Genomic DNA, 25,304 nt, shown 5'->3' on the forward strand with positions numbered 1-25,304 from the left:
CATCATCCTCATCCTTTACAGAATATTAAGGTTTAATTTTGCTTTACTAGCTTCTCCTGTGAATAAGCTCCCCTGAATGCTAATCTTCCCTCTGGCCTTCCCAAACCTGACGAAGGTGTTGTGCCATACCTCTGCTCATGGCAGTTTCCATCCCTGCTGCAGTAACACCATAGGGAGTCATGTTGGCTCCAGCATGCTGCCACAGAGGAAAACCTCGTGACAGTGTCCATCTTTTAGGTGCAGTGGAGATACATGAGTAGGGAAGTGGTGGTAAATGTTATTTTAGGAAGATGTAAACTGGGGGAATGGTGGCAGGAAAGGTGCCTCCCTGCTTGTATTTCCCCTATGGAAGACCTAACTCACCGGAAAGGGAGAGGAGAAAAACTGCTGCTTTTCAGTAGCTAAAACGTATTTGAAGGTTCCACTTTTTATCAGGCATTCTCGTTTTCCTGGTTTCTAATATTTCTATCTCATAAATCTGGGCCTTGGGCCATGCCTTTTATACCAGCCTTTTCTTGCTTAGTAGCTAACCCCGATAAACTCATCAGCAGAGCTACAATTGCACTTTCCCACTTCCGCTTTGGATTAATGGTGTAGCGCTCTGAAACTGAATGGATGCTGCTCTCTGGACCTCAGAGGTCTGGTTGCAGGTGAGTGTTTAATTCCCTGCTTGGGAAGTAGAAATAAAAGCCCTAATCAGGTGTGTTTCATGCTTCTCTCTTCAGTAGGCTCAACAAAAGGAAGGGTGAAAAGGATGCTATTGGAAGTCATTGCTTGTCTGATATCATTATGAGGCATAAAGCATTGGTTTGAAAATAGAAACAGCTGGTATGGCTGTGACTTTCAATTGTGTTTAGCTTCCATATGGGTCACTCTATTTTCTATTAAAATGCTAAGTTGTTAAATCAGAGATGTGAGTCCTTCCTTCTCTTTACTAATGAAGTCCTGGACATATGACAAACATGAAGGGCCCCGAGAGTGACGAAGAACATAAAACAGGCTTCTGTACCATGCAAAAAGCGTAAATCTGGTAGCATAGTTCTCATTCAAAGAAGAAAAATTAGTCATGTTGTCCTCCAAACCTCTCCCCGAGCCTGCAGAGGCTCTGCCGGGGCGAGCCAGGCTGTTTCCCATTGGGACAGCTTGGCTGCGGCTCCTCCAGGAGTGTTTCTTCCAAGGGCACTTTCTGTTGCTATGAAGGACTGCAGGAAGGACTTTGTCCCTTGGTCTTGCATGCCTGAATATTTTTCTTTGTAGCGTGCTTCTGCTGGGAAAGGTGAGCGGCGATGAAAGCTTTATCAGCTGGAAATTGCAGAGGCTGCTGACAGAATAAAATAAATGGGGTGAGGTCCTGAAAAAAAACAGTCGGTGAAATCTAGTCCTGATAAACGTCAAGTTTGTTGTAGCACGTTGCTGACTAAATGTATGTCTGAAATGAGAGCACATCCATCATAGAGAGAGCTTATTTTCCTCATCGCTGTCCTAATATTATTCTGCCGTTGTAACAAAACTCTTGCAGCAGTGAGGGAGCAGGGTGTGAGGGCAGTGAGTAGTGTAGGGGAAAGATGGTCCCCTGCTAAGAAGTGACTCCGCAGGGTTCAGCCAGCAGGAATGTGTTCCTGCCAGCTCTCACTGCTTCAGAGGCTGAGGTGAAATCCCTGCTTTGTCTTGTCTAAGTGTCCGGTGATAAGAAATAATAAGCCAGTGGTGTGGTCCCAAAATTAGATGTGGAATTTAATGTTGCCCGTGTTCACAGACTGAGGAGCAAATGTGTCTTGCTTGCCTTTGATCCTGCAAAGGAGCCTGAGCTGCTATCCACAGTCATACACTGGCTGTTTCTGTACTCCTCAGTATTGTTTAGCAGAGGATTTTCCCTGAAGATCAACCAGCCCTTGAAGCGCAGTGGAGAAATGCCCCTTCCTTTTGACAGTCGGTTGTGAGGCCCAAGCCTCAGTCAACACTTCTCACTGGTCCCTGCAAAGCCGTCACTAACTGCCTTTGCACTACCGGCACAGTTGTGGCAGACTCCTTCCTTACAGCCGTGTAAATCCCTGGGGCCTATCCCTGCCAGAGGTCTTTTAACATCAAAGCAGGTAGGTAGCGGGTGGTGGCAGTTAGAGGCAGCAAAGATCACTTGTGTGCTTGCCAGTCTGGGTGGGCTGCTGGATGTGGGGACAGTGTGGGGCTTATGGGCGCAGCTGATGAGCAGTAGGGTCTGGGGCAGCTGCAAGCAAATCTCAGACATCTCACTGCTTTTCTGTTGACTGTATTGCTGTGGTATCAGTGGTATTATTACAGAGCCCAGCCTGACCTCAGATGCCTTCTTCCTTGTGTTAAAACCCATCATGAAGCTGGTGCTCAGCAGCAGGTTCTGCCTTCTGCCTCACAACTGGGCACTCGGGTCTGTTTCATCTCCTGTGATTTAATTTTGTTTTTTTGGTAGGCATCTTGAGGTATACAGTGGGGGAAGAAAAGCTGTGCAAGAGTGAGTGACCAAGGACTGCACTGTAGGTTTCCATCACAGGACTGCTTGGTTAATGCAAATAAACACAGACTTGCATGTATGTGGTTAGAAAGAGAATATAGTTTTGATATTGCTCCATAGTCAGAATTGGCCATTTTAAGACATTATCTTTCTCCAGATCCCTCCCTTTCATTATGTCGATTTGCTTCTCCTGCCTCTAAACTATCAAAAATTATTTTTTTAGGAAGGTAGTGGAAAATAATCAGAATCTTCCCATAGCCCCAAACTGCTTGTTGTAACACTGTGAGCTTTTGGAGGGTGGGGGTGGAGAGCTTTGATGAAACAGTGCAGCTCTTGATTATCCCAAACTATTTTCAGGCTTCTGCATCTTTTGATAATGTGGTTCTGTAGATCTCCTGTAAAGATAGTAGAAAACAATTATATCTGTGCCTTGTGGTGATGCAAGAGGAAAAAAAATCAGAAGTCTACTAAAACACCTGGATTTCTGCTAAATTAAAATTTTATTACACTCAGAAACAGAGCAAAAAGTATTGGTATTAAGTAGCTACACAAGTGGAGGGAGCAATGCAAGGTTGTTGTAACATGTTTTATTTTCAGCAGGCACAGAGAAGAAGAGAACTTTTTGAAACCACTTTCTGTCCCTGCCCATACCAGTATTGGAACTTGCATTAATCTGAAAAATTATAGTTGTGAAACTCAGGATTTTTCTCTCTAAATTGTTAGCTTTTTTTTCTTCTCATTGGCAAGGGAGGGATAGCATCTTGACATACCTACCTGTGTGGGTGGTTGATCGGGGTTTTTTCAAAACCAGTTATAGTTCATGCAAGCTGCAACTTAATCTATGAATATGAGAGTTGTGCAGTGCTACCAGTGTCTGGGGACAAGGGCATATGCAAAAAGACCCTGAAGCAACAGCTTTTTTTTTTTTTTTTTTTCTCCATTTTTAATCCAACTGTAGTCAAAATTGGTTCTGTCTTTATAGAGAAAGGCTTCAAAATTAAGTGAATGAAATAATGAAAAGGTACAAACGCAAGCAGTAGGCTGCTCCATGATCAGCATCTTTCTGCTAGACTAAAAGCAGTGCTTGACTTGGTAGGTGACTTCTTTTTTATCAGCAGCCTGGAATTGCCACAGGGAAATTTTGGCTGTTGGGTTGTGCTGGTTTCTAGCAGGAAGATCACAACAGATGTAAGGTCCATATCCTCACTATTGTAAATCCTCCAGACTGATGGAGTTACGCTTATTTGACTGTTTCTCCACAGATCGCTTCCCACTTGTTTGCCTGCATTCAGAATTTATTAGTTACTACATGACAAAGCTGTCATAATTTTTCAGCAGCGGCGGTGCAGGAGGCGTGCGTGGAATGCGATCCAGTCCCGCGTGGGTGGGCTGGGCTGCCCTCCACGGGTGTCTGTGGCTGCCCATCGGCGGTAGCTCGATCTAGAGTCAGCTCACTTCAACACTCTGCTAAAATACTTGTGGCTGACCGCCTGCGTTTAGGAAATGGGGATCCTAACACACTTGCAGTATGGTATGACTTTGGAAGGCGCTCTTCTGTATTTCCTCTGGTAAAGCTGCCTCTCGGGAAGAAGCTGAGAACAGTCAGCTCCTCTATGTGAAGATATCCTGAATTGCAGGGTAAAATAGCTCTTAAATTAAAAACGTTAAAAATTCCTACACATTTTAGGAGCGCTACAAACCATTGCTCACAATTTCATATCGTATAAAGTTGTTATTTTTGAATTTAATAAAGCCTGGGTTTCTACTGAAGTGAGTATCTAGGAAGAAACTTTGTTTAATGAATGGATTTCGGTACAGTTAGTTTCTGGTCGTTTTGTGAGTGGGATACGCTCGCTGTAGCACGGGCAGCTGGTGCGTGTGCACAGTTCCTGCCTGGACTCCGGTGGCAGCTCCAGCAGAGCACGAGTCTGCAGCAGCACCCCTGTGCCATCCCCCGGCCCTTCGGGGGTCCCGGAGTTGCCCGGGAGCATCTCGAGTGGCACCAGACACCTGTGCTTAGGCAGCTGAATCACATCCTAGCCGTTGTGTGTTAAAGGCACCATGATGTAACACTTAGCCTTGTCATGGGGTGTTTTTGAGGATTTCACTGGCTGCAATTACAGTGTCTGTTTTCACATACGTGGATTAATTATTCCTTATGCCACTATTTTGGGGGCTGTATTGCTTCTGGACTGTATCTCAGTTTTCTTCCTTTATTCTCTCTCTACCTCCTCCGCAGAAATATATCTGACATACTGTTGGGTTTGGTATGGCTGCAGGGATGATTACACCCTGAACAGCATCTAATTTAATAAACAATAAAGCCAATGTTTTGTATATGTAAATTTTGTCAATGGAAATAATGTTATCTGTGTGGTTTTTATCACTGTACCACCAGCAGAATGTGAAGGTGTGGCACTGGCATTTTTAACCTATGCAGTAAGAATTATTTATTGCTCAGAGCCACTGTCTAAGCTGTTTTAGGTGGACTTTCCTGTCCTCTCAACTGATTAGCACACAGATTTTGAATGAACTGATTTGGGTAATGGTGTGATTTTCCTGGTTACTGAAATGCTTAAATCATTTCAACCTCTAGCATGGAGGCAGTTAAACATGTAAATGTATGGGAATGAGTTATACAGGTATAAACATGTCTATGTAGGCACATTTGTGTGTCCACACTAGGAATCACAGCAATGTAATTGTAATGTATATAAGTTAGAGTTAATCAAAACAACAGCAGTGTACAGTCCTGTGTTTCTCATACTAAATTCTGGGCTCATAACACCCATATTTTCACTGCCTCTTGTGTATGCTCTCGTGCTATCTGGATTGCCTTTCTCAAAGAATTTATAATCTAGGATGTTAGCCTGGAAGTACCATTTTCAGTCTAGGTGGAGGAGTCTGTGAGCAAGTGAACTAAGTAGTAAAGCAAAACACAAATGTGTGAGAGGAGCATAATAAATGTGTTATTTTGTAGCTGGCCTTGCAGCTTGTAGCGTTGCAATTAAAGTCAGCTTTATAGGAAAAGAACATTATTAGGGCAGCCAGGGTGACCTTAGTTTGTCATCTTCATGGTTTATGTGTAGTAATACCATCTCCAATACATGATTGCCTGCTGCTCTGCAAAGAGAAATGTGGTGCTTAATTACTAAACAGGTCATCAGCATCTCCTCAGTTCAGCCTGTGTCCTTGGGCTGTATTTTCTGCATATTATTCAAGTCCTGTTCTGAAGAGTCATTCTTGCATGCTTTCTTTGCGGCATTCCTTAGTCTAGTACCTTCTTGCTTCACTCAAAAGGAGCACAAAAAAATAAAGCAGGCATGCTTAGTGGTAGCATTGCACAGGAAATCTGGCACACGCTTGGACAGAGTTTGTTTCTCCAGGGCAATCCCCGTCTGCCTTATCCATGTTCCCTTCCTGCATCCCCTTCCCTCATCCCTTAGACCTTCTCCTAATCCTCCAACAGATGAAGCAGGGGTCCTGTGGGCAACAGTCTGCTCACTGTACAACCCTGGCTTATCCCCAGCTCGCGTGCTGAACTGACGGTGCTGTGGGGAACCGGTAGGTCTTTAAAGACCAAGTCTAAAGCATTTCATGCAGAGGAAGGTTTGCAAATGAAAAGTGCAGGAGCATCTCTAACATCTGACATATCTTAACTTGTGAAGCTTGTTTTGACTACCTTAATAATGTTCTTTATATGTGTATTTTTTTTTTACTTTGTCTATTCTTGTAGGGCTTTAAAAAAGCAGGCTGAACATGCTTTCCACCTTCCCTGGTAGATTTGTCTTGTGACAGTCCGAGCCCAAGTTCAGCAGCAGGGTTGAAATCTGTTAATCTGTTTTACAGGCTTCTGCTGCACAAGCTAGCAGTAGCAAATTGTTGTCCTCTGCATGAACTGCGCTCAGGAAAGATGTTATGAACTTTGCAAATGACTGTCATTGAGAGCAGAGGAGTGAGGGTGTTCAGGAATACTTTATTCCATTCTGGGCTCTGGAGGATGGTGTTATCTGGGGGCACAGGCTCACCACAGTTAACAGATGAAGGTTTTAGGAGCACTTGCTCTCTCTGAATTTTATTCATTGATGAGAAGCTTTTACCTAGGCTTTAATGAAGAACTGGCCCCTTTCTCTCTTGAGAAGCAAGCCCCCATAGGAGCCCCGTACAGCACGCAGAGGTTAGTTGTACAATCTCCTGCCTTTATGGGCTGCAGTGCAGGAGGAGTTTGTGCAACTCTTGCAAAGGGAAGGGCAAGTGTGTTCTTGTCCTGTCTATGGAAACGTGTTGTCCTTCCTCTTAGAGGAGGCAGCAGTTAACAAAACAACATAGATGGGATTTCTGGCTAAGTAGTCAGAGTTTTGAAGAACTTGGAAAGCTTGATTCATTATGGTTTCATTGCAATGATTGTCGTTTATAGGGGCACCGGCTCCAGGCATATGAGGTGTGATGCCTGGTTCCCAGAGTAACATTTTGTAAAGGGGCAGAGTTAGAGATGTCATAGCACTTCTTACAGAGCATATACATGCTTAACTGGGGTATCTGTTGGGTTTGGATCCAGAACTCATTTTGCTGCTACTTTTCTAAGAGATTTTATGGAGATTCTTAGAGTGTTTTCTAATTTCCAGTGATTTGTACATGGAATTTTGATGCTGAGTCTTCTTGAGGGCACAGAGGAAATCCTGAGAGCTTCTAGTGGTTTGAATGAAATTTGTGAAAGCTGAGGGGCAAACTTGATGTACGAAGGAATACATCAAAGAACTTCCCCTAATCTGAGAAGGTTTTTTTGTTGGTTGTTTGGGTTTTTTTCAACATCCAGATTTTCGAAAGGGAAATGGCTCTGGTAGCTTTTTCTAAGTTGTTTTACCAGTGTTATCTCTTTGTGGAATCTGCATTTACAGATTTATCCTTAGGGATTTTAAGAGGGATATTGCTACCACGTCTTAAGAAAAATTGATGGACTCAGAGGAGAGTGGGTTGGAGCTAATATATTTTTGCTTTTTAAATAAACGTGATCCTGAGACCTGCCTGCGAAGGAGTTCAGTGTTCTGAATATATAGATTACCATGGCCTTTGGGATGTTGTGCATACACTGTTTTAGCTACTTTCTGTCTTTTGGTATTGAATGATAAACACTCAATTTCTGCTCCTATCCTCCATTATCTGTACTCACAGCAAACCTGACTATCTTAAACATGATTAAAGTATAATTCAAAAGTTATTAGCTGATTATGACGCAAAGTACTTAATTTGCCATTGCACCCTAATAACTTAAAGGTACTCCTGGTAACTTGGTAATAACCGTATCATAAGCAAAAGGACACGGTTGCTACTAACTTAATAGGCAGCTTCCCTCAAGATAAAACATAAATAACATACCTCAATGAAATCGGATTCAAGCTTAGTAAAATTATCTTGGCAAGCAAAGAGAATATTTGTTAATTTTTCTGTGAAATGTTATCATTGCCAAGAAAACTTGGTTACAAAAAACAGAGATGGAAAAAGTATTTGCATGAATAATTGATTTAACATTTCATTGGTTTAAATTATTTTAGGAAAAGTGGTTTTGATATGCTCTGGAAAACTAAAAAGTTTTTAAGGACATATTTGCAAGATACCAAATACTGTAGGAGATGTGGGGTTTAAAGGCTTGCAGTCTGCTCCTCAGTATAACCAGTGCATGAGTGGAGCCTGAAAAAAAAGAGCAAGGAGAGATGACATTGTAAAGCATAAAATACTGGTGGCCAAGCTGTGGCTACAGAGCAGCAGGCGTGCAGGTGAGCCATTGTGTGTAGCTGCTCATTGCTTGATGTCTCACAAGTGGCTGAAGCAAAATGCCTCTCGTGATGAGAGCGATGGCAGCGGGTATTGGCAGCCTCCTGCCCTGCTCCAAGTCTCCTTGACTTGGCATGCATGGTGGGTCTGTCGGAGAGCCAGCTGGTTGGAGAGGTTTCTCGGGGTCCTAGAGGAAGAAAGAGGTTGTGGTACCACTCTGTAGATAGTGGTTTGGCTGAAGGAAAAACCCATTCTGGGACTGAAAGAGTCAAGTTTTCTGGAGGCGGGTCTGTATGGTAGCAAACAGTCTTGACGGAGTGCTTGGTGTCTGGAGACAAGAAAAACCGTGAGGGTCAGGGATAGACACAATGTCTTTGGAAGTGTCAGCAACTTCAGTGTCTGACAGATGGAGGAACCTCACTTTGATAAAAGTGATGGGGATTGTGGGGATAAGGGTCCTGGTTTGACATGGGGGAGCAGCTGGAGAATAGAGCACAGACCCTTCTCAGCCACATCTAAAGCCTGTAATGCAGCCTAGAGGTTCAGGAGGTTTGGCTGCCACAGTATTGAAATGACTTTTTAAAACACTTACCTGCCCAGCCTTGTGTGAAAAGATGCAGATTGGGGTTGCAGCCTGTTCCTCTTATCTGTCTGTATCTCTTCGGTTCACCAGAGCAGACAGAGAATGCGTATGGTAGACAGAAACTCCCTGGCGCATCATCCCCAGTCTGGGGATGGTGCTCTCCTGGCCTCACCCTTGCTGCCATCGTGCGATGGTTTCCACCTGTCCACATATATAGTTTTCTGACCATGAGTCTTGATATCCCATCCCAAGTGTTTATTCCTTTTCTTTTCTAAAATGTCAGCGCTTCTACAAGTGCCATTTGGGTCTGGGTGGTTGATGGTGTTGAGTTTGGGAATGAGGGTTTGAACATTCTGGAAGAAGGCTGTGACAGAGCCTACGTTTTTTGGCCTACTTCTGCTGGACATTCAGTCACCCTACACCCACCATAAGGCTGATAACCACTAATTTATGTACATGGCAGGAGTTACTGTATTAGCTCTATTTCATAGTGTAATTATTACTTTTGATGTGAATCTCCTAGGTAGCTAGATCACTGGTTTAGTGGGGAAAAGGAGGTTTTGATTTTTCTTGGAAAAACCTCCTTTTCAGGCAAATAGATTGGGTTGTTGCTACTGACTTCTGGAGCCTTAGCAATTCCTTTTTTAAATCACTCCAATGTTTCCTGTGACCCATGTATCCTCTTTTGTTCAGTTGTCACATAGTTACATGTCTCATCATCTCCACGCTCATCTGCGGTGTAGAAGGCCGTAGTTCGCTCTCGTGTAAGTAGCATTCCTGCAACATGACTTACACGGTGTTGTGCAATTTATTCTTTTCCAGTTAATGTGTCAGTTTGTCCATGTGGGTTAGATCCAATGACTATTAGTTCATTTTGTAATATGTCTTGATTTGCTTTCATCTCTGCTCCTAGTGCTGCCTCTGATCAGGCAGGTTATAGCAAATCTCATGTTTTGTTTTGCTGGGTTTTTTTTTTCTTTTTTTTTTTTTTTTTGTCTCTACATTCCCTAAAGATACCACCTCACTCATCGTTTCAGATCCTTCCCATCTGTTCGTCACATGCTTCACTCTGCATTTAAGACTAATCACCACTTCTTGTCTATCTCAATTTCTTCTAAAAGTTTTATTAGCCCTCTGAGCTTGCCCTTATCTTTTCTTTTGCTTCCATGCTCCAATAACAAACTTAAGATGTTTCAAATTATCTCCATGTAAATGATTCAGTTCTTTAATCTTTAGCAAATATTTCCACAAAGGTTTGACATCCTTCTACTCAGTATCTGGGATTTATCTGCTCTTTAAAATGCCATGTAACGTTTTCTTTTAAATCTCATAAGAACTGGTGTTTTAATACTTCCTCCTGTACATCCTTCTTGCTCTGTCATTTTTGCTCCAATATAAATACCTTTTCTATAGAAGGTTTAATGAGATTTTATGTTTTAATACATTTTTCCCCTGTTACCTTTGCTTTATAATCATTGTATTCATGCCTCTTCTGATAATGTAGCAACTGTCTGTGCCAAGGAATTCCTGAGACTCATGGACATGAAACCTTAAATTAAATGGAAGGAGGAAGAGATAAGAACAAATTATAATAGCACTGAGAGCAAGAGATTACAACAGGGTATTTGGTTAAAATGCGGTTTTCATAATATATGTTCCTGAAAATTGCAAATGTATTCTGTTATATCATGTTTATGAGCCAACTTTTGTTATGCAGAGTTATAAAGATTGCTAGGTATTCAGTCGCTGTGGATCCAAATGATGTGAGGTATTCAAAAAAGAAGAGCAGGTTTTTACTGTTAAAGTGGTCTTCTGAAAAAAGAGTAGAAACCTCATCATTCTCCACTTGGGTAGGATAGCATTTCTCCCTGGCGTGGATACCTCTTCAAGTGTACTAGCTTCTAGGGGACAGCACAAAATTATATAATTTAGACATACGAGGAAGTAAAATTAAATAGCCATGAGATGAGCATACCATTAAATAGATCTAATTTATAATGGGCTCTTATGCAAATTGCCTTTGAGCACTTAGTAAAAGAAAATGAAAAGAAATTAATAAGGACAACGTGGACTAAAAAGTCATGGCGGAGGGGGTGGAAGTAAAAGCCTATTCCAGCTCGTGCTCTGTACACTGCAGAGTGTTAAATAAGCATTCCCATTAGCCACATAAATTTAACGATGTGATAGTAAACCTTGCGTTCACTTATCCTTTTAAAGGCAAACCCCTACTCACTTTGCCACAGTGGCTCCAACTAGGTAACACATCAAAATACTTTTTCTTTGCCATGTCATTCATTATTGGAGAGAGAGAGAGAGATGTGTTTTCATAAGTGCTTTGCCCCTTGCCAGGCACTGAATATCCGACCTCGGTGGAGTCCCAGGCAGTTATGTGCCTCACCGTCAGCGTGGGGTTGTGGGTGCCAGGGCATCGCCGATGCTCCTCCTGCTGCACAGTTCCCTCTGCTGGGTTACTCAAACGGCTTCACACCAGGAGTTTTCCTCCCTTTTTTGTTGTTTTGCAAAAGACACAGAGAGCAGGGAAAGCTGGCAGCTTAGACTGTCAAAAATAGTTCATTGCAAAAGATTTTCATTTCATTTTGAGTTCATAGCGTCCTCTGATAAAGGTGATAATGTAAGAAATAACATACTAAATATATTCAATAATAAGGAATCTGTTTTCTCAGAGAAAAAGGTTTATTTCAACCTTAGTTTGAAAGTAATGCAATATTCTGCTTGCTTGCAAACATCAAGGCTTGCAGCTTTCCGTGTTCCTTGTATCCCTTTGATTACAAATGGGAAGAATTTGAGCTCTGTCCACTGAAGCCACTAAAACAATCTCCAGAACCATGTCAGTTTTCTTAGTGTTAAGAAAGTTGCGCAATAGCTGACTTGTTTAATTAATATTGGCCATCTTGTTCTGAATTATTGCTGTTTTCCCAAATTCTCAGCTGAGGCAGAATATACTAAACGGAAGCCTTTCTCTTTATGTGTATAATAATATATATAAATATTTATACACTGAGAGAGGAAGGTTATAAACACACTATGTATACAGTTTTGCTGCAGACTGAGTATATTTTTATACTTGACAAACAGGACTTGTTTCTGAAGAATTTGAAAAATCCTGTAAGCAATGTCATCTTCCTGTGCTAGCTTTTTAGTCTAGAAACACTGCAATGGGAGTGCTGATCTGTGGGGAGAAGGATCCCTATGGTATTTTATGGAAGTAAAACATTGATCTCCATATCCGCTTGTTTTCTCCCCACTAAAACCAGGCTTGCAGCTGTACCTGTTTCATGTCCTTAAAGTAAAACCAGATTCTCTGACAGAATCTGAGTTTTCCACTGGTTATGTTTTCAACCCTTGAAGCTTTCGATTTCTGACAGTGGAATATGATACTTAAAGCCACAGACATTAATTATTACCCATTGGATGTCGCACTTTCAACCCGTGGGACATTAATTTTCCTGATATATAGAAAATTCCAGCCTGTTAGTTTTAATTAAATATTTCAGAAGTGCATTTTCTTGTAAGTGGACTACAGTTTCTTATCCTTTACCCTTGATATTTGGCTAATTCTGCATATAATTATCAGCTTATTTTGCAAGCCTCCTTCAAAGCCCTTTCCCATTTGGAAATCCATTCAGCTGTTACGTATTTGTAATTTAAAAAAAAAAAACTTCATCTTTGCCAATCATAGGCCAGCATTGTCAAGAAAAAGTGATGGGGAGAAACATCCTTCAGGTTTTCTTGGGAAGTGAAGTTATATTAAACATGACTTAACGATCCCTTCTTGTGCCAGCAGATTGATGTATCTTAAGCTTTTATAATTGCAGTCTGAGACCAAGCAGGAGTAACAGCAGAGTTATGGGTGACAGGGAGGACGGTTACTCAAATTTTATTGTATAGAAAAGTTGCCAAATGAGGCACAGTGGAGGGCTTGCCGCTGTCCTTCCAGGAACCCAAGAGTACAGGGGAGGCTGGAGGGTGAAAGCGTTGGTTGTTCCCCAGATCCTGGCATAGCCCAGTCTCCTCTCATGATGGGAGTAGCAAATGCAGCTTAGGAAAAGGACTGTGCCACCAGATTTGGGTCCCATATTATCTCAAGCCTTTCCCTGAAGGCTGTGTGAAGGAAGCTGGAATCTACATTTTTCCGTCTTAAAGGAGAAAAGGCTTTAATTTTGTTTACAGAAGACTCGCTGCTGGGGGTCTACCCTTCCAGAGGTGTTTTAACACGTGAAAGCGCAGTTGTGCGTTGCAAAGTGATCCTGGTCGGGGATGCAAGGGGAATTGGGACTTTGCAATTCCTTGGGTTTTTCTGCTGCTGCAAAGCAGGTGCACTAAGGCAGCGCTTTCTGTTAACTCTTCCAGCCCAGACCCAAGAGCTTTCGGGTCCCAGATAGCACTCCTTATGGCTGTGCGCTCTTGTCAGCATTATGGTTTTGTCAGAAGGCTCCATCCTCTGATACTATCTTGTTCTTCTCACAAACAATTAATAAAACGAAGACAAAAAGCCTAGAGGTTTAAAATATGTAATTATAGTAGTAATTTAGAACTATGAAAATGCTGCAGAAACCAATTACAATTTTGGTAATGACTGACTTGGTCAAATATATATGTTTTGTGTGTGAATTCCACGATAGGTTCCAGGATGACATGCTTGAGTATAGGGGAAGATTAATTCTAAATGCCAACTGCATCCATATTAGACATAAAGGCTGCTCATCCACCTAGTGAGCAAGAACCTGTATTATATGGCCTGTCGCAGCTTAAATTTTGAGCAGCAGGGCAGGCAGTAACAAGTATCCAAGGAACAAAGCTTGAGTTGTTGTAAGGGATGGCTTTGAGAAAAAAATACTTTGTACCTGATCATTCTGCAAAATGTATTTAATTCTTTGTTACAGGTTCTTCATGCAACTCAAACTGTTTCAGGCAATTCCTACAGAATTATAAATGCCCAGTTGAGGTTAATGTGGGGTTTGTGGGGTTTTTGTTTGTGGTGGTTGTTTTGTTTTGTTTTGTTTTGTTTTACTTCCTGGGCTTCATCTCTCCCAGCTGGTGAGAAAGAATAGATGAGACTTGTATTCTGTTCACAACTTATCGGGTGTATTACCAGAGGTCCCTGCTGCGAGCACAGACATCACTCCAAACTTCATTTGGGTTGCCTGTGCCATTTTCAAAGGGAAGGGTGTATGGCTGTGGGTGCGATGCGACATGTGGTCGGTCACCTGAAGCCCCGTCCTCTGCAGTTCCCCGGGACCCTGCTGCAAGCCCTGCTGTCTCCCCCCTTTTTGGGAACCGCTTCTGTCTTTGGCCTCTTGAACTTTTTCTGGAGAAGCCCTGCCAATGGATGGGGTGTCTCTCAGCCTGGGATGCTTTGTGCAGCCAGGAAGGCGGTTCACCTCTGAGTTTTTGGTGATTTTATTTTTATTATTATTTTTGCTACTGGTGCTGGGGGATTTGTTGTTTCTTTATTTCTTTTATAACAAAAATAGTGTGCCATGACTGCTCATTGCACTCGCTCTATCCTTTTTGTGAGAAGACAGAGTTATACCTTACAAAATCCACCAGTGACTCAGGAGCGTTTTGCAAATGCCCCGGTGCAGAAACACAATGTATGTTTTGTGTTACTCTGGCAGGGGTTTTGTTTGGAGTTTTCAGCCCTTCCTACTGCTCTAACTAAAGGTAGTTTGTGAGGCACACATCTAGAAAACACGTGTGCCCAGCGATTGATGTTGCAAGAACTGTTGGCCAGCAGAAGCTCTCTAGGTGGCTGTATGGTCCTGATGGTCAGTGGGTGTCTCTCAAAACTTGAGGCATTTTTCCTTGATTGTTTTAGAGTGTATACTAATTGATACCTGCCACAAACAGTTTATTTTTACTGTGAAATCATTATCTCACATTGAAACACTACAGCCTTTTTATCCCCAGCTACTTATTCCCACAGTGCTGCCTCCTCAGCTGTGCCTGTCCAAGTGTTTGTTGCAGTAAATGACATCCAAAAAATGGGTTTAAAAACAAACAAAAACCAAGCAAGCAACCAAAAAAACCCTTTCCTAAGTTCAATTTCCAAACTAAAACAAGTTCACTGTGCAGTCCTCCAGAAAGCAGAATGAAGTCAGTCAAAGGGGTTGGTGCATCTGGGGGGATGAGGTTGATGGGGGCTATCAAGAGAGGTGGCCAAAATAACCAAGGGACTGTCATCTCACAAGACACAGATTTGGGCAGTGATGCAGGTGCTTCCCCTCCACCAACCCAGCTGTGCTACTTAGCAGTTCCTGAGGCCGTGCTGGAAAGCATGCAGCTTAAATCGTGGTTTGAAACCTGCCCTTTTCTTACGAAGCGGAGGCACAGAGCTGCTCCGGTGAAGTCGGCGCGAGGGGGTTTGCAGTGTCGGGCAGTCTGAGTGGCCGCTGAGCTGAGCTTGGTCTGACCCTGCCACTTGCCTCTTGTTTCCTCTCCAGAATCGGCCGGCTTTTCGATGGCACGGAGCCCATTGTCCTCGACAGTCTCAAGCAGCATTATTTCATTGACAGAGATGGGCAGATGTTCAGATATATCTTGAATTTTTTAAGGACGTCGAAACTCCTCATTCCTGATGATTTCAAGGTGAGATTTTAAGGCACTTGGGTGTTTTACATGTACCTTGGTAAAGCAAGTATCTGGCATGTAATCAAAATAGAAATCCCTAGATGTGAAGGTGGGAGGGACAGGGACGAACTTGTAGAGAGAGCATGGTGCATTTCAGGTACATGGCACAAAAGTAAGCGTGGGGTTGCTAACGTGGCATCTGTCAGCTTTTCCTAGAGTGGCATCAATATTAAATTTTCACCTCCTGGCTATAGCATAATGGAGCAACCTTGCCATGCTTGACCTAGGGAAATTAAATATCATAGGATGCTGATGGAGACAGAAAGGATGTTACAATCTGGAACCAACTGCTCGCGAGCTTTGCTGATTACTTGTCCTCTCATCCACTTTTATGCTTCCCCTCTGATTGCAGCAGCTCCAGCTTCCACTCCCATGCTGAAATTCAGAGAATGGTGTGGGAATCACAGCACTGACAAAATAAACTGCACACATGGTAATATTTGAGCATTAAGTCATAGAATACTTTTTCCCCGAGACTCTTGAATGCATACTGCAAGTTTAATTTGGGAGTTTTAGAGAAGTCAGGGATGAATAGTTCCGCATTTAATATTTCAGCTTTATTAAAGAGCCTGCTTTTTTTTTCTTTTTAATAACAAATGAAATTTGTGGTAGTTCACCATGCTAGATGCTAGCCTACAGAGACACAGCTTCAGACTCCGCATGCTGCTCTGTGTTTATCCACTTGTAGGTATGTGGGTGTATATGTGGTGTCAGTGAATTGAGTGTTGGAGACCGTGGTTGCAGTCAGAACAGATCTTTATCGTTACTTAATGAATGCATATCAACATAGCTGGTTGTGCCATTAGTTTACCGTAGGAAATACAGCAACTCGGATTGAACAGGAAAGGTGATGGGGAAGGGTTACAGCAGTTCACACTGGTGTGCAGTCTTTTATCCCCCATATCAGAGACAGATTTTCAGGTGTTTGGGGCATAATAGGTGTGAGGTTGACTTCAAGAGCTGTATTGTGGCAACCTTTGAATCATCTGCTGTAGACACATACTTATTTCTCCCATGCGTGACAAGGGTAGATCTACCTGAATAATGTGGGAGTTCGGAACTAGCCCATAAGCATCATATCCCTCTTTTGAGGCTTTATTCATGGCTTTGTGCTGCTCTCAGCACTTGTCCTGAAGGTAATCAGAAATACAGAAAAAGGAAAAGCCATCTTCCATGCAGTATTAAGAAAGTACAGATGCAGAGCCTTTTAAACACATAAATATACTATAGCTGTGCTGAAATTAAAAATGTAACTCTTGGCAAGTTCACCCAACCAACGTGATGTTCAAAGGGGCATCCTTCCCAGTTATGCTTTAATGTGTCCAAAAGATCAGTGCTTAAAATGAACACCGGTCCTTGTTTCTTAGAAATGTATAGCTTTGGTGACTTTTTTGTTACCCATTAAATGTAAGCAGTATTTTGAGCGTGATTTAGGTGTCCCATTCTCATTAAGTATTTGGTTTCTAGCTCAAATTCAGGGCTGTATTGGCTATTAGCAGTCTTCTCTTGTTGTCATTCTATTCTTCTGTATTCCCGAATTCTCACGTATTGCTTTTCTCTGTATAAATATTTTTCAAATGGTCTTATGCTCTCAAGCCTATAAAAACAAGATTTTTTTTTTTTTTTTTTTTAAGTTAAAAAATGGCAGCAGGCAGACTCCAGATCATCAGTTCTAAATTACTTTGGTACTGGCTATGCTTAAAAATGCGTTCTCTCTGCTCTGGCATTTGAGACAATGTAGTAAACAATACTGTTGGCAAAATGGGGACATATTAAAAAATACTTAATTTTTAAAATGTGGTAATATGTGCAATTCATTATGCAAATATCTGAATCATTTTACACTAAGAACCATTGCAGGCTCCCTCATTTACATTCTTATACCTGTTACAATGCCTGCTAGTATTGCTGTAAGACGCAATGGATCCTAGTGATGAATTTTCTGAATCCTGATTGAATTCTGTTCCATCTGTTCAACGAGGTCATTATTCTATGACATCACTATGGGGATAAAATATAGGGAAAAGTGGGACTTTTGCCCGGATTATTTCATAGCAGGAGGGAGTTGAGCAAGCATAGCCTCCAACTCCCCTCATGAGTGCTGCTATACCCAATCAGTTTCAAGTGTCTGGTGGTTATTTTTTTGCTTGCACTGTTATTTTATTACACTTTTCTGCACAGTAATTACGAACTATGTCTGAAGGGTTCCAGATCTAGAGCGGCATTAGCCTGAATAATCATATACATTAAGAGGTACATCAGCAGTGCCTCTTTCTTAATTGTGTACAGTAATATGTGTGTCTTTCAGGACTACAGTTTGTTATATGAAGAAGCAAAGTATTTCCAGCTTCAGCCCATGCTAGGAGAGATGGAAAGGTGGAAACAGGACCGGGAGAGTGGCCGCTTCTCAAAGTCTTGTGAGTGCCTGGTGGTGCGAGTTGCCCCAGATCTTGGAGAGAGGATTACACTGAGTGGCGATAAGTCATTGATAGAAGAAGTCTTTCCAGAAATCGGTGACGTGATGTGTAATTCGGTCAACGCCGGCTGGAATCACGACTCGACGCATGTCATCCGATTTCCATTGAACGGATACTGTCACCTCAACTCAGTTCAGGTAGGAAGTCATGTATGCATTTTTTGGAAGGGAGCCTGCAGGCCAGGTACCAGTGGGTACCTTTGCAGGCAAACTCCAGTAGTGTTAAAAAACTGCTTTAGGAGATACATGTTTGCCTCAATATAAAGACATTGCACATTTGGAGAAACGTTTTTTTGACATTTGAACGGAGGGTGACCATTGAAGCCTGCTTCCAATCCCTTGCCCTGCTTGTTATAAATTGTTTTCTGGCTTGACGAGAGAGCACAGGGACATCTCAAGCCAGGGAGGGAAGATGCTGTATCCCCACAGAGCCTGTTGTGAGGGCATGGGGAGCTGTCCCTTCACCTGAGAAAGGTAGTGGAGATGCTCTGAAACTAAATAGGAAGAACAGAGGAGCAAAAAGGAAAATCCCCATTCTCTTATTCTAGGTGTAACAAATGAGAAGTGAGGGGAAAGGGGAATAAATGTGAGAAAGAGATGACAGGACAGTAGGATTGGCCAGCTGCTGAAAGGAGGGCCAAGCTTCCACAGAGGGAGAACACCGCCAGTGCCGTCGTCCTCCTTCCTCTTGAAACAGGACCCAGTCTTTCTAGAGAAGGGAGCAGCCTGCAGCTGCAGGAGAAGGCATCTGTTGAGTCTTACCCTTCATTAGGGCACTTTGCCTCAGCCTGCTCTGCTGTCTTTCAAACTGGGACATCTTAGGAGAATTTTAACCCTTCAACAAAACTTTCAGGCAGGGTGTGTAATGTGAATGTAATGTGAAGGGTACGACGGGGGGAGGAAGTTACCACAGGTGTGGTTAAAAACTAATGTGTCCTTTTTCCAGTGTTACTTGGGTCTTTTGCATTTGATAAAGACCTCTCTAATACTTTAATAAATTACCATATACTTTTTTACTTTGGACAAAGAAAATGTGTTCAGTCTTCCTCCTTGCTGTGGTAACATAGACATATCTCCTTACTGCAGATAGGGACCCATCTATTTCTATGTTCTTAGGGAAGACCCTCCTCTCTCAGCAGTTTTTCCTGATTTTTTTTTTTTTTTTGTTGTTGTTTAATAGGCATAGTAGAGGCCTATTGAGATAGAACAAGGAGTAATGGTTTTTAAACTAAAAGAGGGTAGATTTAGGCTAGGTATAAGGAAGAAATTTTTTATGATGAGGTTGGTGAAACACTGGAACAGGTTGTGCCAGAGAGACTGTAGATGCCCCATCCCTGGAAACTTTCAAGGTCAGGCTGGACGGGTCTCTGAGCAACCTGATGTAGTTGAAGATGGCCCTGCTTATTGCAGGGGGTTTGGAGTAGATGACCTGTAAAGGTCCCTTCCAACCCAAACTATTCTATCATTCTGTGTAGCAATATCTAAAATCAGTAGCTGTTATGAAATGGATAAGAAAAAAATCTGGGAGAGAAATGCAGGTAATTTCTGGAATAATTATAATAAATGTATAAGATATAGTGTCATCTGGTTTATTCTTTCTTGGATAAAAACAACCTGCCTCACACACCTGTCTCCACCTAGTTAGCACAGCCTGTACAGCCAGCACTTTGGAGTGAGAGCACTTCTTCACATCTGGAATTGTCATTAGCACTCTTGATGCTGTTTGGTTTCGATACACCTCCTAAATGCTCCAGGCTCATGAGCGAGTCCTTACAGAAGAGAGACTTGCAAGCTGAGCTTGGCATCTTCCCATCTGCCAGGTCCTTCTGTCCAGGCAGAGCAGCTCTGCTCTGCTCCCTCCCCAGAGGGCTCACCAGGCACTGCCTAGGTGCCAGCACTTAGCACAGGACTCTGGATGGACCTATTGAAATCTGGTTAACCCATGTTATGCTTGGACAGTTGTGTCTCGTATTGGCCTTCACTGTCATGCTGAAACATCAAAGTTGTTTTGTCATAGTGACTAATGCAAATTTAAAACAGCTCTACGTGTAAGATTACCACTGAAAAGGGATAAGACTTTCAAGAAGGATTGTTTAGCCACATGTCGTATGATAGTTGTCAAAGCAGTTGTATCCTTTAGAATTTTATCTCTTATCTTGACCTTTACGTTTTTGTCATACAAATAAGAATTGCCAAGCATATTTATTGATGTGAAAAACCTGTCAGAGTGACAAAATATGCACAGGCTTCAACAGAGATGATAAATCCATGTTGATAATGCTGCATCTTCCATTTTTGGAGGACATAAGCATTTACCAATCCTAATAACAATGTGAGGAGGGACAGGGACTACCAATAGACCTGGAGAGTGAGGTGCAGACTAAATGATTTGCCCAGGGCTGGGTTAGTTTCCTAACAGTTGCTACAATCACATTTTTTTTCCATGGCTTAATTTCTCCTGCTCTATTCTGCAGTGGCTTGCACTGAGACATATTTGGGGGATTTTTGGCTTATACTGTTAAAAGCTAAAGATCAGAGTAAACAAAAATTGCACAGATGTTTTGATGGTTGCTTCCCAGTCTCTCTTTCCACCCCTTCCTTTTTGATATTTGTCAGCTGTGCAATTAGCCACGTTCAGGTATTTTGGAAAGACTTTTGCCAACCTGAAGCAATACATGTAAAAACTTGGCATGTCTTGTTTCAGGCATTTTTTAAACCACAGCTCTCTTCAAACCCTACCCCAATCCTCTGCAGCCTTCTGCTGCTCGGCTTGCCCTTGGTGTCCCAGCACACCTGAAAGCCAATTTGCTAATTGGTGAAATAGCTGGGAAAGACTTGGTGGGCACTTGCTCCCAGCCCAACCCCAGTGAGGTCCAGTCACGCTGGACAGAGGGTGCCTTGTCCTGTGGGGTGTGGTGGTGTCCGCCGGTCTCCTTCACAGGCGAGGCGAAGGCAGCCCAGGCAGCAGAACAGATAGAGGTGATGACAAAAGTAGCAATGAATATAAACAGTGGAAAGAACTCCTTGGCCCTGCAGTTACAGTAAAACACCATGAACACTGGTAATTTAAAAAAAAAAAAAAAAAAAAAGTGGAGTAGTGGTGTGGAAAGAGACCGTGCTTGTGACAGCCTGAAGCCGGTGCTGGGACCTGAGGTCTTAGCACCAACACTCGCTGGGTGAGCCGTGTGGGTGCGTCCCCCTGCCACTCTGGGACCCCTGCCTGACCCTTGGCTTTCTTCTTTTTTTTTTTTTTTTGGTGTGTGTGGTGGGGGTTTTTTGTTGTTTTGTTTTTTGTTTTAATTTTTGCCACTGTATTTCCCACTGGAAGCAACACTCAGGTTGTGAAAAGGGAGGAAAGGTGAATAGGCAGAACTTGTTGGTCCCATAATTAAAATTAAAAGGTCCTAGGTTTTACCACAAGTAACTGTAGCCACAGATCTTTGTGATCACGGTTGTTTTTTAAGTCTCTAGAAAATATGATGGTAACTTTTCTGAAATTATGACCATAGTATCTACATTGTCACCATTTTGTTGAGATGTTTGCTCAGCATCTCCCAGTGTCTGCCATGGAATCCTGTATTTTCTCTGTTGTATTGTAAATTTTGTGAAGCAGAGAATGCATTTTTCCAGGCATGTTCCTGTGGATAGAAGAATAATATATTTGACAGTACTAAAAGAAAAAAAAAAAAAAAAAGTATTCTTTCATTTTATCTCTTACTGCTCAGTGGCTAAAGTCAGCAAACATCAGTCCAATACAGTGAAGCCAAGGGAACCAGTTAGCGGGTCTGTGTAACCACTTCTGTTTCCTAGCTGGAGCCATTTGAAAACAGCAGTCATTGTCCTCGGACAGCTAAGAGTTTGTTTATCTAGTTATACATCAGTGTTTGTTTCCTCTTTTTTGCAGGTACTTGAGAGGTTACAGCAAAGAGGGTTTGAGATTGTTGGCTCATGTGGAGGTGGGGTGGACTCTTCCCAATTCAGTGAATACGTACTGAGACGAGAACTCAGAAGGACATCTCGTGCACCCTCCGTCATTCGAATAAAGCAAGAGCCTCTGGACTAAAATGGACATGTTTCTTTATGCAAAAAAAAAAAAAAAAAAGGCAGAGAGAGAGGAAAAAAAGGGGGACGTTTCATGTGCAGTTTGGACTCCAAACAAGTCCTGGAACTAAAATTGAATAAAAGACACATCTATATCAAATGTAGAGACCACACCTGAATTCATATGGGAACATTTGGAATAGTAGTAATAATAATAATAACCTCAAGGTGTAAAAGAAAACACACACACACATTTATAAAAAAATATGTATGTATATGTATGTCTGTACATATATATATGTATGTATATCTCAAAGGGTAGGAAACACAACAACACAAAAGTGGTAGATGAGGTTGGTGCTGTGATGGCCATTAAGTGTCCTAGGCCTTACTCGGACCCACTTAACGGTGTACAAGCCATTACCATTGGGGGATACATAGACTACTGTTCACCCATTTTCCATTGCCAAGCAGCCATCCACTTTTTAATGTGCACACACCTTGACTCAACTTTATTTGCATATGGAGGTTTATGTCTGTCTTTTTTAGAGGTGGATGGGCAGGTGTTCAGGAGATGACCATCCATTGCATTGGAAAGCTAGTCGACTGAAATTTTAAATGTAGTTTGTACAGAAGTCGCACACTTTTTGTCTGCCCTCACAGCTGTGAAAGGTTAACTTTTCTTTTGAATGAGTTTTTTTGTTGTTTTTGTTTTGTTTTGTGTTTTTTCAAAGGGGGCCAGAATAATTAATATTTGGTAGAGATGCTCTGGTTTGAATCTGCTGCTTTCCTACAATTTTTTCAAATTTTATAATGTATTAAATACAATAAACTCTGTTTAAAATACCGAGGGTTTGATTTAAGCCAACAGAAGCAGAGAGGTGGGATTTAGCTCACTGCACCCCAGCGCGTGGCAGGTGGAGTGAGTTAAAGGCAGCAGACGCCGTTGCAGGATCTGTCCGGTGTGCCACGCGTTGCTGGTCCTCCTTCAGCGCTGTCCTTCGTCAGCTTTGTCCCGGTTTGAAGAGAGGCTGTCGGTCAGACTTAAAAATAGCACCAGCTCAGCCCAGGGAAACCCATCAAAAAATGACGCCTGGTTCTGTAACCGTCAGTGTAACAGCGAATAGTTGCATGCTTCCCTCTTGACTTAAGGAGTTGGGAGCTGCAACTCTCCGAGCCCTTGCCCTGCTGAGTGTTAGTCAGCCTCTTTGGTTTTAATGTTGTTTATCTCCCTCATTTAAAGCCTAGTGGTCTTCTGCTGAGAGAGAGAGAGGGGGGCAGCCCCTTGTGTTGCGCCATCGGCTGCGTTAATGCTGGTGGCAGGCGGTAAGGCCGTGTCCTGCGAGCTGTTCTCTTGCAGAGCCTCAGCGGGGCCACGGCCGCAGCCGCCTGGTTGGGGCCAGTCAGATACTGCGAAGGTGCCACGTCACGATACCGCTGCACGGACCGTTCGTGGGTTGATGCTTTCACCACCTCAGATGCACCAGCAGCCCCACCACCTTTCCTCCGAAATATCTTTTATGCAATATTCCAGAATATGACTGTGTATTCATCCTAGTACAGAAATTTCTATTGATGCAATGGTGCCGGCGTTCCATTCATTTTGGTGACACTTTGCTATTTATTTAAGAAAAGGAAAAAAAAAAAAAAAAAAGAAATTGTTGAATACATGTAACAAGGTTTTTAATATAGTCTGATAACTCAAAAAAAAAAAAAAAAGCTACCATTTTTCTGTTTTTTATTAAAATATGTCAGAGAGTGCACCTAAAGAACTCTCTGGCAGCACATATCAATGGTTTTGAAATTATTGAAATGTGGAAATGGGGGAGGGGGGGCATCCAAAAATTAAGGTTCATTAGTGGGTTATTAGATCTTCAATGTGATGCTGATTTATCTATTCACAGTACTGAAACAGCTGCTTCATTGAAAATGCTTGTTTTCAATTAGCAGCCAGTAGTCCTCTTACAAAATAAACAAATGCTTGCTCTTACTGCCCACAATTTGGTTGTTAGTTTGCATAGAAGTCAGAAAGCTAAAATCCTGGGAAATAAATATTTTTAACAGATCTTCACGCTGTTGGAAGTGGTATGAAATTCGTGATGTTGAAAAAGATGCCAGCCCCCCACGGATTGAGAGTACAGGAGTTACCGGTGCAAGGCGACGTGATGTTTTGGGGACTGTTTGCTCTGGGAAACCTCCCTGTGCAGCCTCACCTCTGGGGCCTCCGCAGCATACCCGGGGATGTGTTTACACTCTCTGTGAAGCCCAAAGGGATTCTCAGATCCAGACCTGCCCTCCTCGCTGCTGTGTTTACGTAGGGGCATGTGCTTTGGTGCATGCTGGATCTGGTGGGGGGCCTGCAGCTCCTTTCCCTGCTCCCTGGCCAGCCGATACCTCAAGCCTGCCTGGCACGGAGCATCAGCGGCCCCGAAATTGGCACCCCAGCACCTGCCCCAGCGCTGGCAATGCCCACAGCCCCACAGGCTGGGTGTGGAGGGCGAGGAGCTTTGCCACTAATGTTTTTTGTTGTGTTGCTCCCAAAGGCGGCAGGTTGTGCTCAGCCGGTGGTTTTGCTTGCTCAGCGTGTAACCATCCGACTCAACGACACCGAGGACACCTTTGTGCTCCTCCCAAATCCCCAGCTGGCCGGTCGCCCTCCCACCGAGCCTGCGTTCATTGTTGGAGTCAAAAATCACTCTGAGACCCTGAATATAAATGTCTCTGCAATTACGATGTGGTCACGGAGTAAGAGGTCATGAATAAACAAAGTGATGGCTAGTGCAAAATGTATACAGGAATAAGCTAGATGTAGATATTTAGAGAGCAAATGAGATTAGTCCTGTTTGCAATGGAGGCTTGTAACCATGTGTTTCTAAAAATGTTCTTTAGAAAAACTCATCAACAGACAAATGAGCAATATATCCGGGGGGGAGGGGGGGGAACCAAGAAGGACCAGATTATGGTCAGCTCGTTTCTGGAGGTTAGTAACTTTGATATGTACAATAGTTTAAATTTGTCTAATTTTTTATTAAAAAGTATGACTCCATTTTTGCTATCAGTGGTGCTGTATTTAATAACAAGAGGAAGAGCTGCAGTGAAGAGTAGCTGCCAACGTTGTACTTCAACAGCTTGGTTAAGCAGCTGCCAGGAGAACTGCTGTGGACATGCAGAGATTGCAGATGCCACCCAACACCCCTTCCCACCATGAAACCCAGGCAGAGGAGCTGGGTCTTCACCTTTTATTTTGGTAATGTGAATGCTGGATTTCTGCAATAACCATCAACCCAGGATTTAGT

At 42.7% G+C, this 25,304-nt stretch overlaps 1 protein-coding gene across 5 annotated transcripts in view; it reads left to right on the forward strand.

Annotated features, from left to right (window-relative positions):
• The window catches only part of KCTD1 (potassium channel tetramerization domain containing 1), a 104,188-nt gene extending 79,134 nt beyond the window's left edge, over positions 1-25,054 (forward strand). For all 5 annotated transcript variants that reach the window (XM_033001122.2, XM_042798191.1, XM_042798192.1 and 2 more), the window contains exons 3-5: positions 15,305-15,449; positions 17,800-18,105; positions 21,872-25,054. In XM_033001122.2, the coding sequence (XP_032857013.1) occupies positions 15,305-15,449; positions 17,800-18,105; positions 21,872-22,030 (610 nt within the window). In that variant the 3' untranslated portion in view covers positions 22,031-25,054. The remainder of the gene's footprint in view (positions 1-15,304; positions 15,450-17,799; positions 18,106-21,871) is intronic.
• Positions 25,055-25,304: the final 250 nt, after the last annotated feature.

The sequence above is a fragment of the Tyto alba genome, unplaced genomic scaffold, assembly GCF_018691265.1.
Source record: "Tyto alba isolate M040663 unplaced genomic scaffold, T.alba_DEE_v4.0 Super-Scaffold_27, whole genome shotgun sequence".
Lineage (NCBI taxonomy): Eukaryota > Metazoa > Chordata > Aves > Strigiformes > Tytonidae > Tyto > Tyto alba.